The 12,687-nt window shown below is 46.0% G+C and overlaps 1 protein-coding gene across 1 annotated transcript; it reads left to right on the top strand.

The window, feature by feature from the left end:
* Positions 1–89: 89 nt before the first annotated feature.
* LOC311103624 (kelch-like protein 24) lies at positions 90–12,675 on the top strand. The gene is made up of 12 exons (XM_084145223.1): positions 90–199; positions 1,626–1,920; positions 5,080–5,214; positions 5,450–5,641; positions 6,402–6,545; positions 7,139–7,325; positions 7,661–7,807; positions 8,070–8,198; positions 8,507–8,683; positions 9,029–9,175; positions 9,410–9,575; positions 11,563–12,675. The coding sequence occupies exons 2-12, from the start codon at positions 1,645–1,647 to the stop codon at positions 11,732–11,734; spliced, it is 1,872 nt and encodes a 623-aa protein (XP_084001349.1). The 5' UTR covers positions 90–199; positions 1,626–1,644; the 3' UTR covers positions 11,735–12,675.
* The last annotated feature ends 12 nt before the right edge of the window (positions 12,676–12,687 follow it).

The raw sequence follows: 12,687 nt of genomic DNA, 5'->3' as shown, positions 1-12,687 counted from the left end.
AATGTAAACGTGTAACCAAGCAAGGACCTTCGAGAACCTAAACAGCAGGGGGCGATAAGGAGCTCTGTTTTACTTTGCTGTACTTCAAAAGAGAGAAAAGAAGACATGGCGTCTGGTGGTCACGACTCTTGATAAACAATTTTATCGGTCGAGACCTGACAAATTTGGATTGTTCTATTGATGCGGCAATGTTTATCAGGTAATGTTACATATTATCACGATCTCAAGGTAGAAGTGCATGGTCTGCTGTCTTAGAATTTGAGCAGTAAAGACAATTTTTAGGAGGCAAGTGTCGATCATCATTTAACTTAGCAGTTGTCAGCAGTGTCAGTCAGCGCTTTCCAGAAATCTTCGGCAAAAACAAACTAGCTAGTTAGTTTTTTAATCACATTCATTGTGATTAGTCACATGAATTGCATCTGTAGTGTTCTAATTTGAGTTTCAATGAACTATTTCAATCGAGAGATTCAGCTTGCTTCCTCAAATATAATTATTGCTTTGGTTGAAAATTGTGTTATTGCCATGACAAGGGGGAAATGTCATTACTACAATATGTTGTGTGAACTGGAATGCATTATCTGGTCTTGAAATTGTACTAGACACTTGTGATGCTGCTATGAATTCCCTCACCGCCACCTCCTTTTTTATATATATATATATATATAGTATTTGTTATGGAGAGGGCAGTATATGACAGGAGACTGTTGCCCCAGTGGACTGAAAGGATTCTTGACAGGCCAGCTGGGGAAAAATAGAGTGTAGCCAGCAGATCCAACCGTTTTGCTTACAGCTGCACTAGGGTCGGACAGCATTCCTGTGTCGTTTTAAAGGCTCTGCATGCTCAGTCAGACACAGCATTTACTGTGATGTGGCTCTGAAGAAGTCAGGGCATTCATACTTCTTGCAATTCGCAGAGCTGTTGTCAGGGAAGGGAGTTTGTGTTTATACAGGACATACCGCCAACCAATCATGTCAATGCAGAGCTATACGGAGCTATTATTCACATAATTACAACATTTTGGAGGCGCACGGCATCGCCGTACGGAGCTTGATTTGGCCTCCACAGACCTCCGGAGGCTCCGTTATTGCGTCACACCCTTCATATGGAGCCTCCCGACTGCATTGTCGGATCAAGTATAAATCTGCTTTAAGACACCGCGGCGCCGGCACGAGAAATGGCTCGGAAAACATACCTCAATCCAGGGATGAGAAAATGCGTTGGACTCTGAATTTTCCCATTATCCAAACTGTTCCACCGAGAAGATTGAACGACTACTAGTTTTTCTGGAAAAAGTGTCATTTTCGTCCTCATGCTAGGTAGCAGAAGCCACAGCAGCAATTTTGTTGTTCAACGCACCATGCCATTCCATAATGGCTGCTGTGGCTACCGCTAACTAGCATGAGGTCGGTGTAACAGTTGGGATATTGGGAAAATTACATATACAACACATTTCTCATCCCTGAATTGAGGTATGTTTTCCGAGCCATTTCTCGTGCCGGCTCCGCAGTGTCTTAATCTACACAGGAATGCTGTCCGACCCTAGTGCAGCTGTAAGCAAGTGGGTCAGATCTGCTGGCTAAAGACACTGTAGCCTACTGTCTATCTGCCTCTTCCTCCCCTACAGACTTGACTAAAGTGAAAGGATGGCCGAAATCATTGCTGTGAACATCTCGGCCACATCCCCCTCTGCCACCTTCTTCCTGCCCCCATCTCCTGTCATCGAAGACTCTGGCTTTCCCCTGGCCTCACTGGACAGTGAGGACTATGTGTTCGTGGAGGCCAGGCACCCCAACAAGGTCCTGGAGGGTCTGAACAGCCTACGTCTCAACAATGCCTTCTGTGATGTGACACTGTGCTGTGGGGGGCAGGAGTTCCCCTGTCACCGCATCGTACTGGCTTCCTTTAGCTCCTACTTCCAGGTATGGACAGTGGTGTACAGTACAGTACAACTATATTAATCACCTCAGGGAGTGTTGAAGTTATCATTGGGAAAAGAGTACAAAACCATACATTGTCCAAGAGCAGACATAGAAAGTTGCATACACTACAAGGGCAGCAGGTAGCCTAGTGGTTAAGAGCGTTGGGCCAGTAACCAAAAGGTCGCTGGTTTGAATCCCTGAACCAACTAGGTGAAAAATCTGTTGATGTGCCCTTGAGCAAGGCACTTAACCCTGATTGCTCCTGGATAAGAGCGTCTGCTAAATAACTAAAATGTATATGTAAATTAAATTGTGGTGTAGATATTCAGGGGGAAAAACAGTAGACGTGAATGTTTTAGGACATTTTAAAAGGCATTTCCTGCAATTCTGCACAGTTTGACATGACTTACTATGCCTCTCTTGAGTACAAGTGGAAGGATAAGTCAGCACCATCATGAATGAAGGTATTTCGAGGCAAATATTAAGAAGACACAAAAGAAGAAGACTGAGTTTTATTATAATTATGAATATTTACATATAAAAAAGTTCCTGCAATTCTACAGTCTGATATGATTTTATGCCCTGACCTCTTGAGGGCTACTTTGAAAACAGTATAACTGAAAGGATAAGTCACCATCATCAATGAAAGTATTTCAAATATTAATAATACACAAAAGATTACTGAGTACTATTATAATGATGCACATTACTATTTACATAGGATATCATCTACTAAGTTGATCATACATTGACTATCAAGTTTTGTAGTTTTCATAGTTTACAGGTGGAGGTTGAGCTAAAACATACCTTGAACTAAGGACTGTCTGAATGCCTGTTGGAGAGAGAAAGAGAGTCAGGGAGAGTCTCCATTGAAACTGTAAATTACACTGCTCAAAAAAATAAAGGGAACACTAAAATAACACATCCTAGATCTGAATGAATGAAATAATCTTATTAAATACTTTTTTCTTTACATAATTGAATGTGGAAATCAAATTTATCAACCCATGGAGGTCTGGATTTGGAGTCACCCTCAAAATTAAAGTGGAAAACCACACTACAGGCTGATCCAACTTTGATGTAATGTCCTTAAAACAAGTCAAAAAGAGGCTCAGTAGTGTGTGTGGCCTCCACGTGCCTGTATGACCTCCCTACAACGCCTGGGCATGCTCCTGATGAGGTGGCGGATGGTCTCCTGAGGGATCTCCTCCCAGACCTGGACTAAAGCATCCGCCAACTCCTGGACAGTCTGTGGTGCAACGTGGCGTTGGTGGATGGCGCGAGACATGATGTCCCAGATGTGCTCAATTGGATTCAGGTCTGGGGAACGGGCGGGCCAGTCCATAGCATCAATGCCTTCCTCTTGCAGGAACTGCTGACACACTCCAGCCACATGAGGTCTAGCATTGTCTTGTATTAGGAGGAACCCAGGGCCAACCGCACCAGCATTTGGTCTCACAAGGGGTCTGAGGATCTCATCTCGGTACCTAATGGCAGTCAGGCTACCTCTGGCGAGCACATTGAGGGCTGTGCGGCCCACCAAATAAATGCCACCCCACACCATGACTGACCCACCGCCAAACCAGTCATGCTGGAGGATGTTGCAGGCAGCAGAACGTTCTCCACGGCGTCTCCAGACTCTGTCACATGTGCTCAGTGTGAACCTGCTTACATCTGTGAAGAGCACAGGGCGCCAGTGGCGAATTTGCCAATCTTGGTGTTCTCTGGCAAATGCCAAACGTCCTGCATGGTGTTGGGCTGTAAGCACAACCTCCACCTGTGGACGTCGGGCCCTCATACCACCCTCATGGAGTCTGTTTCTGACCGTTTGAGCAGACACATGCACATTTGTGGCCTGCTGGAGGTCATTTTGCAGGGCTCTGGCAGTGCTCCTCCTGCTCCTCCTTGCACAAAGGCGGAAGTAGCAGTCCTGCTGCTGGGTTGTTGCCCTCCTACAGCCTCCTCCACGTCTCCTGATGTACTGGCCTGTCTCCTGGTAGCGCCTCCATGCTCTGGACTCTATGCTGACAGACACAGCAAACCTTCCTGCCACAGCTCGCATTGATGTGCCATCCTGGATGAGCTGCACTACCTGAGCCACTTGTGTGGGTTGTAGACTACGTCTCATGCTACCACTAGAGTGAAAGCACCGCCAGCATTCAAAAGTGACCAAAACATCAGCCAGGAAGCATAGGAACTGAGAAGTGGTCTGTGGTCACCACCTGCAAAACCAGCCCTTTATTGGGGGTGTCTTGCTAATTGCCTATAATTTCCACCTGTTGTCTATTCCATTTGCACAACAGCATGTGAAATGTATTGTCAATCAGTGTTGCTTCCTAAGTGGACAGTTTGATTTCACAGAAGTGTGATTGACTTGGAGTTACATTGTGTTGTTTAAGTGTTCCCTTTATTTTTTTTAGCAGTGTAGTAATACTTCACTTACTGGTAGCGGGATGGGCGCAAATATATAGTGTGGCTGTATAGACAGCGGAGGAGGAGCAGTGCGTCCGAACAGGCCCGGACTAACGCAGTGCTGTTTTATAATGCTTTTCTACAAATTTTGTCATGAGGGTGAGAGAAAATGTTGCAGTTTAAAAGCTCATTTCCTGCGATTCTACACATTTGCCATGGGGCAGAGAGAAATGTGCTGTTTTATAGCTCACCTCAGGCTATTCTTCACATTTTGCCATGAGGTTGAGAGAACATTTAGCAGTTTTAAATCAAATGTCCTGGTATTCTACAATTTCCTGTTATTCTATAATCGACCTGTTCAGAATACTGGGGGGGGGGGGGATATGTCCCCCAATCCCCAGTGGCAATTTTGCGTATGATCCACTGACACTTACCAACTCATACCGGACAGTCAGACTGTGCGTTAATATAAGTAGGTGGCCTCGAGGTTATTATTATAACTACTATACTACAGAGACCCAGAGTGCAATACAGTGGTGCAACGGGGATGAGCTAGCTGACGATGCCCCTGCTCCTGAACTATTCTATTTACTGAATGGATACAGTTCATTGATGACAGTGCATCTTATATTGTCACTCACTGCAGACCTGAAGTACTTAAATGTGATCATTTGCTGTTGGCGCTTTTCCACTGGCAGGAGTTTCTCTCTTTTCCTAATGCTATGCCCTCCCCTCTGTCCTCCTCAGGCCATGTTCTCCACAGACCTGATGGAGTCCAGACAGGAGCGGGTGGCCATCAACGGAGTGGAGTCCCAGATGATTGGCATGCTGGTCAGCTACGCCTACACGGCTGAGGTGGTCATCTCCAAGGCCAATGTGCAGGTGAGGTAGAACCATTGTCTTCTAGTCTCACTTTGTAGTCAGCTTCTGGTTTAGTGTTGCAGTTGTTAAATGGAAGTTGTAGTACACCAGAGTTGAAGTCAGTTTCATTCCTAGTCAGAAATACAGTAAATGGCACTTTTCATTTCCTAAATAAATGTAAAAAACTCAATCAATCTCTTGAGTTGACTGTCTTGAAATCAAATGTCATTGTCCTGAATTGACATGTGACCCCCAGGCCCTGCTGGCTGCGGCCAACCTCCTGGACGTGATGGCGGTGCGCGAGGCCTGCTGCCGCTTCATGGAGCGCCAGATGGATGAGATGAACTGTGTGGGCATCCACTGCTTCGCTGAGGCCCACTCCTGCAGGGAGCTGGAGAAACGCAGCATGGACTACATCCTCCGGCACTTCGGCAGTGTCTGCCAACAGGTGAGATAGGAAGGGAGGTCTGGGTTGTGTAGTCCAAACCTGGGGTGTGTCTCAATAGGTTAAAATGTATTTTTCACCTCTGTTCTCCTTCATCTGTGCTGCATTGAACACTGTTCCCAGAGAGGTATTTTGTTTCACCCGTCTTGTTAATTCAGAACAGTGCAGACCAATGTTCCCTCTAAGATGGGCGCGCAGCTCTCCTCGGACTGCAGCACAGAATATATATCAGACCGTGCAGAGAAGCAACTTTCTAGAGTTTTCCCCTTTAGTTAACAGTATCAACGTTTTGCTGTACTGTGGTAATTGTGATCGAAACAACGCAATATTAGCCACTTTCAATGTAACATACCGAAACAAAACATCCTCAGTGTTCACAGTAAACGCAAACCTGAAATTTGCTCAGTGCCCAATTTTTTTTGAGGGAACATTGGTGCAGACGAAGGAGAGGACATCTCTCATGTCATTGGTGCAGACGAAGGAGAGGACATCTCATGTGTCATTGTTTAGACATTCCCATTCTTTGCCTGTGAGAAAGAAAGGAGAAGTGACATCATAGTCAACTGTCTTTTGTTCCCCTGACTGGCCCCTTGCCTGTTCATTAGGCACCAAAAGGAAGAAACCAGACTAAAACAGGGAGGGACTACCTGGACTTGTTCCAATAAGAAACGCTAATTTATGCTTTAAATGTCAAAACGTTTTGAAACATTCTCAGTTGTGTAACCTAATGAACACAGCCCTGTGGTCCATTGTCCCCCCCCAGGAAGAGTTCCTGTCTCTGTGTGCAGACAAGCTGACAGAGATCATTGCCAGCGACCACCTGAATGTGGCCAAGGAGGAGACAGTGTTCGAGGCCACCATGCTGTGGCTGGACAAGAGCGCCACCCGCAGGCAGAGCTTTGAAAAGGTCTGCTTGGAAACAACAGTCAATGCAGTGGTCCCCATTTGTCCGTGTGTTGAGCGGTATCTAGGCGACAGATTGTGGCCAGCTCTGTGCTAAGCCCCCTCCCTACAGTTCTCTGTTGACTGTGGTGTGTGTGTGGTTTTTAAGCTCTGGGATCCCCAGTAGATCTGACTGTCCGAGACCCCAGATGTCAGTCACTCAGCGTTACATAAACGTTAGGGATTAGAACCCCATTGTTTGGTCCTGTAGTAACCATGGGCCCTGAGAGGTGTCACCCTGGCCTGGCACCAATAGGATTTAGAGCCTCTCAGATTTGAGTCGGTGTCATTATGGATAGGTCAGAGGTCAGCAGCCTACACGATCCAATCATGTTAAGTGGAAGGTGGAGGTATCAAGGTCGCTCTGGTACAATGGAATCAATTGAAGGTTAGGTCCTATGTCCTTGTGTTTAATGTGTATATAAAACTGTAGAGGTGGGATGGAGATGCCTGCCTGTGTCTGTCTGCTCATGTCTATGTGTATGTGTCCAGTGAGTGCGGGTGTGTTTGTTTTCAGTTTATGTGTCTCCAGTTATTCTAACCCATGTCTCCCTGCAGGTCTTGGAGCACATCCGCCTGCCACTGATCAGCCCATACTACATCCACGATGTGATTGAGTCTCTGGAGGTGGTCCGGGAGTCCCAGCGCTGTCAGAGGCTCATCTCTGAGGCCAAGGACTACCTGCTGCTACAGGACCGACGAGGAGAGCTCTACTGCCCCCGGGCACGCCCACGTAGGTCCACAGGTAGGTACCACACGCATGGATACATACACGCATACACATAAACACACTCAAAATACACCCTGTCACGCACAAACACAAGGACTCACACACACACACACACACACACACACACACACATTTAACCTCCCACTTGTCAAACTCCTCCACACGCCTTGCGCTTTAATAAACTTTCCGAAGCAAACACAACAGCATTTAAAACAAACACCATCAAACCCTGGCATGCCTGGATGATTGTTCTACCAACTGCCTTTAATACAATTATCAGCTCTCTGAAGCTCCTAGTCCCCTGTGGCTCCCCAGTGACATCTGTCTCTCCTGGCCTCTCTCTGTGACAGGGACAGCTGAGGTGATTGTGACGGTGGGGGGAGAGGACGACAAGGTGGTGCTGCGTAGCGTGGAGAGTTTTGACCCCCTCACCAGCCAGTGGAAGAGTCTGGCCTGCCTGCCCTTCGCTGTCAGTAAACACGGCCTGGTGGTTTCAGGTGAGGACCATTTGGTTTAGTTTGTATATTAACACCTAGTGATAAGATGGATTCTACTACTGTATGCTATAGATTGTTATAGGACCTTTGTTACATTTGACCTAATGCTTGAGAATGGCTTGTTTCTTTTTATTGTAATTGTGTACAGTATAAGATGAAGAAAATACACATTTCAGTTTCTCACAGAATAGACAAATTATGATATTCTTATTCAATACTATTATTTTCTAATCTATTCCACTCTCAATGTTCTCTCCCCCAGGCTCCACTCTGTACCTGGCTGGAGGGGAGTTCCCTGACGGCTCGGCCAGCAGAGAGATGTGGCGCTATGACCCCTGCTTCGACTCCTGGCTGGAGATGGCCCCCATGAACGTAGCCCGCTCAGAGCTAGGTAAAAATTCAGTCAATTCTACCCATTTATTTCTCCATTTTAATATACTGTCTGACATGTCAGCACTAAAAACAAACATCTTACATAACACTGGTTAGAAGGACAGCCGGGGACTTGTGACCTTTCTTAACAGGTTAGGTCCCCGTCCATGACTTCTGTAATGGAATAAAACAACAGCCAATATAGTACATCATTTGTGAGTGCTGACAGACTTCTGTTTGATGATAGACTTCTATTGGATGATCCTCTCTGTTTAAAGTTGAGCAGGCTGGATCTTCCATTAATATGTCCCCATCCCTCCCCTCCAGGTCTGGTGATGCTGGATGGCTATGTGTTTGCGGTGGGGGGCTGGGAGGGCCGTTCCCGCCTGGACTCGGTAGAGTGTTACAACCCCCACACCAACACCTGGCAGTTCATGGAGTCGGTCAAGATGGCCGTCACCAGCCCTGCCGTGGTGTCACTGGATGGTCTGCTCTATGTCACAGGTAGGGGATCATTGCTCACCCACTTCCAGAGAACTCTATGGCTGCGTTTACACAGGCAGCCCAATTCTGATGTTTCTTTCACTAATTGGTCTTTTGACCAATCAGATCAGCTCTGAAAAAGATCTGATGTGATTGGTCAAAAGACCAATTAGTGGGGAAAATATCAGAATTGGGATGATTGTATAAATGCAGGCAAAGTATTTACTGTAGACAGTCACAGCAACTATAGGTTCAGCTTGGTTGATATTATTTTTCTGTAATTGCTTTATGCTGTAGTTTGAATTGTCTACAGGTCATCTTTAATATTAGATCATTGTAACTTATCAGTGTCCTCCTGGCTCCTAGGTGGTGCTGTTCTAGAGGATGGTGACGGCACAGACCTGGCCCAGGTGTACAACCCTAAAACGTCCGTGTGGACAGAGGTGGCCCCCATGCAGATCGCTCGCTCCGGCTCTGCTGCCTGCACCCTAAAGGGGAAAATCTACGTCATAGGTAACAGGGATCAGTTTGGACTTTTAGATCACAATGAATAAAATTACATGGACAGAGGGGACCTGATCCTAGATCAGCACTCCTACTCTGAGATGCTTGATACATACGGACTTTCCCTGAACACGTGACATGACCAGGAGAAAAGTAGGAAGGCCCTAGTTTGAAGCCAAGAGGATATTTCCACATTGTCTGTGGAAAAATACATTAGGATTTTCTCCTGTATTCCATTCTTAGGTGGCTGGCACGCGTCCACAGAGAACACAGACAAGGTGGAGTGTTACGACCCCAAGAGTAACCAGTGGACAATGTGTGCCCATATGAGGGAGAGGCGCTACCGGCCCGGTGTGGCCGTGGTGGACGGCAAGATCTACGTGCTGGGTGGAGAGGAGGGCTGGGACAGGTAAAAGACCGCTCCATGTCAAGCCTTATCTAAGCATATTCAGCTATATTTATTAGGCCACACCATAGCAAAATGGTTTTCAACAGAAAATGAAAGCAAGCATTTTTATTGAACAAGTTTATGTAGTTTCTCCCCATTTGTCAGTTTACTAGCGTTTGGTGCCTACTGAATACGACCCTGATTTGGCAGGTGCAAGGCCTATAAAATATTATATTTTCTTTAGGAGAATACGAAAAGTATCTGGGCTGCCTATGGTACCCTATATATATATATATATATATATATATATATATATATATATACTGCTCAAAAAAATAAAGGGAACACTAAAATAACACATCCTAGATCTGAATGAATGAAATAATCTAATTAAATACTTTTTTCTTTACATAGTTGAATGTGCTGACAACAAAATCACACAAAAATTATCAATGGAAATCAAATTTATCAACCCATGGAGGTCTGGATTTGGAGTCACCCTCAAAATTAAAGTGGAAAACCACACTACAGGCTGATCCAACTTTGATGTAATGTCCTTAAAACAAGTGAAAATGAGGCTCAGTAGTGTGTGTGGCCTCCACGTGCCTGTATGACCTCCCTACAACGCCTGGGCATGCTCCTGATGAGGTGGCGTATGGTCTCCTGAGGGATCTCCTCCCAGACCTGGACTAAAGCATCCGCCAACTCCTGGACAGTCTGTGGTGTAACGTGGCGTTGGTGGATGGAGCGAGACATGATGTCCCAGATGTGCTCAATTGGATTCAGGTCTGGGGAACGGGCGGGCCAGTCCATAGCATCAATGCCTTCCTCTTGCAGGAACTGCTGACACACTCCAGCCACATGAGGTCTAGCATTGTCTTGCATTAGGAGGAACCTCTGGCGAGCACATGGAGGGCTGTGCGGCCCCCCAAAGAAATGCCACCCCACACCATGACTGACCCACCGCCAAACCGGTCATGCTGGAGGATGTTGCAGGCAGCAGAACGTTCTCCACTGCGTCTCCAGACTCTGTCACGTCTGTCACGTACTCAGTGTGAACCTGCTTTCATCTGTGAAGAGCACAGGGCGCCAGTGGCGAATTTGCCAATCTTGGTGTTCTCTGGCAAATTCCAAACGTCCTGCACGTTGTTGGGCTGTAAGCACAACCCCCACCTGTGGACGTCGGGCCCTCATACCACCCTCATGGAGTCTGTTTCTGACCGTTTGAGCAGACACATGCACATTTGTGGCCTGCTGGAGGTCATTTTGCAGGGCTCTGGCATTGCTCCTCCTGCTCCTCCTTGCACAAAGGCGGAAGTAGCAGTCCTGCTGCTGGGTTGTTGCCCTCCTACGGCCTCCTCCACGTCTCCTGATGTACTGGCCTGTCTCCTGGTAGCGCCTCCATGCTCTGGACACTACGCTGACAGACACAGCAAACCTTCTTGCCACAGCTCGCATTGATGTGCCGTCCTGGATGAGCTGCACTACCTGAGCCACTTGTGTGGGTTGTAGACTCCGTCTCATGCTACCACTAGAGTGAAAGCACCGCCAGCATTCAAAAGTGACCAAAACATCAGCCAGGAAGCATAGGAACTGAGAAGTGGTCTGTGGTCACCATCTGCAAAACCAGTCCTTTATTGGGGGTGTCTTGCTAATTGCCTATAATTTCCACCTGTTGTCTATTCCATTTGCACAACAGCATGTGAAATTTGTCAATCAGTGTTGCTTCCTAAGTGGACAGTTTGATTTCACAGAAGTGTGATTGACTTGGAGTTACATTGTGTTGTTTAAGTGTTCCCTTTATTTTTTTTAGCAGTGTGTGTATATATATATATATATATATATATATATATATATATATATATATATATATATATATATATATATATATATATATATATATATATATATATATATAGCACTAATTTTGATGAAATGGCACCTTATTCCGAATGTAGTGCACTACTTTTGACCAGAGCCTATGCAACCTGTCCCCTCTGTCCGCCAGGTACCACGACACCATCGAGCGGTATTGTGAGGAGACCGACAGCTGGGAGATCGTGGGGGAGATGCCCACCAGCCGGAGCTGGCTGAGCTGTGTTTCTCTGCAGCTGAGGAAGGACGCCCATGGGGGCAGCCGCCCCGGCACCGCCTCGGAGACCGAGTTCTCTGTGGACTGAGACGGATGGAGTACTCCAGACATAGAGGTCCTAGTACCATTCATTTCTATGGCGTCAGACTGCCACCTTTTGGAGAGCTCTGACTGTATCTCTGCCAAACAGTCAACCTGTCCCTGGCTGTTCAGGTGCTGAACAGAAGTCACTGTGCCACAGAGAATACCAGAGGGCAGCTAACTAACTTAGTAGGGCTGCTATTCTGTCTCATCATGAGTCTTGACCTTGCCAAGTCACTGCGCCTCTAGGCTTAAGCCATGGAGAAGGACAGAAGTGTGACTGCCTCAATGGCAAGCCTGACAAAAGTGGTCTTTATTTCACCATGAAAGCCTGTTCACTCACTCAACGGCATGGGTCCATTCTGTTGCCATGGCAATGTCACTGTGTGTCCATGGTAACGGTATCATTTAGGATGGATGACCCGTCACCCACTTATGGAACCCTCTCTCTTTTAATGTTACGTGAATGTTTGGGGTCAGGGTGTTTTAGTAGAACTCAATCACCTTACAACGGTGACTTAGCAAGATGTTCTCTCCACAACCATCGTAGTGTATTTTTATGTGACGTTTTGTATTTATTTGATGTTTCTTTGGTTGAGGATGACCCATTTTATTACAATTGGAAGATAATTATTTCCCCTTTATAAAAGATGCTCTTTATTGGCCAAAGAATCCATTGTGAAACAATATTTCAGAGACAAATTAGTGAAAAGAAAGCCAACCATGTTTGAAGTGTTTTGTTGTCATGCAAATTTGTAAGGTCTGTTCTCAATTGCCTTTTGACTGCCTGTTATATGGTTTAGTTTATATTTGTCTAATCGGTATGCTTAGTAAATGTTGACTGGGTAACTTTGAGTGAGCTGTATGACGCTTTCCAATAGTAATTTTAATTCTGTAAAAGTGGATCAAACATGTACCATGAATTGAATAAAAGCATATGGATGCCAATATGGTTATTAT

The sequence above is a fragment of the Coregonus lavaretus genome (assembly GCF_964263955.1).
Source record: "Coregonus lavaretus genome assembly, chromosome: 28".
Classification (NCBI taxonomy): Eukaryota; Metazoa; Chordata; class Actinopteri; order Salmoniformes; family Salmonidae; genus Coregonus; species Coregonus lavaretus.
Note: the sequence above shows the minus strand (reverse complement) of the source record. Positions and strands in the feature narration are given on the sequence as shown.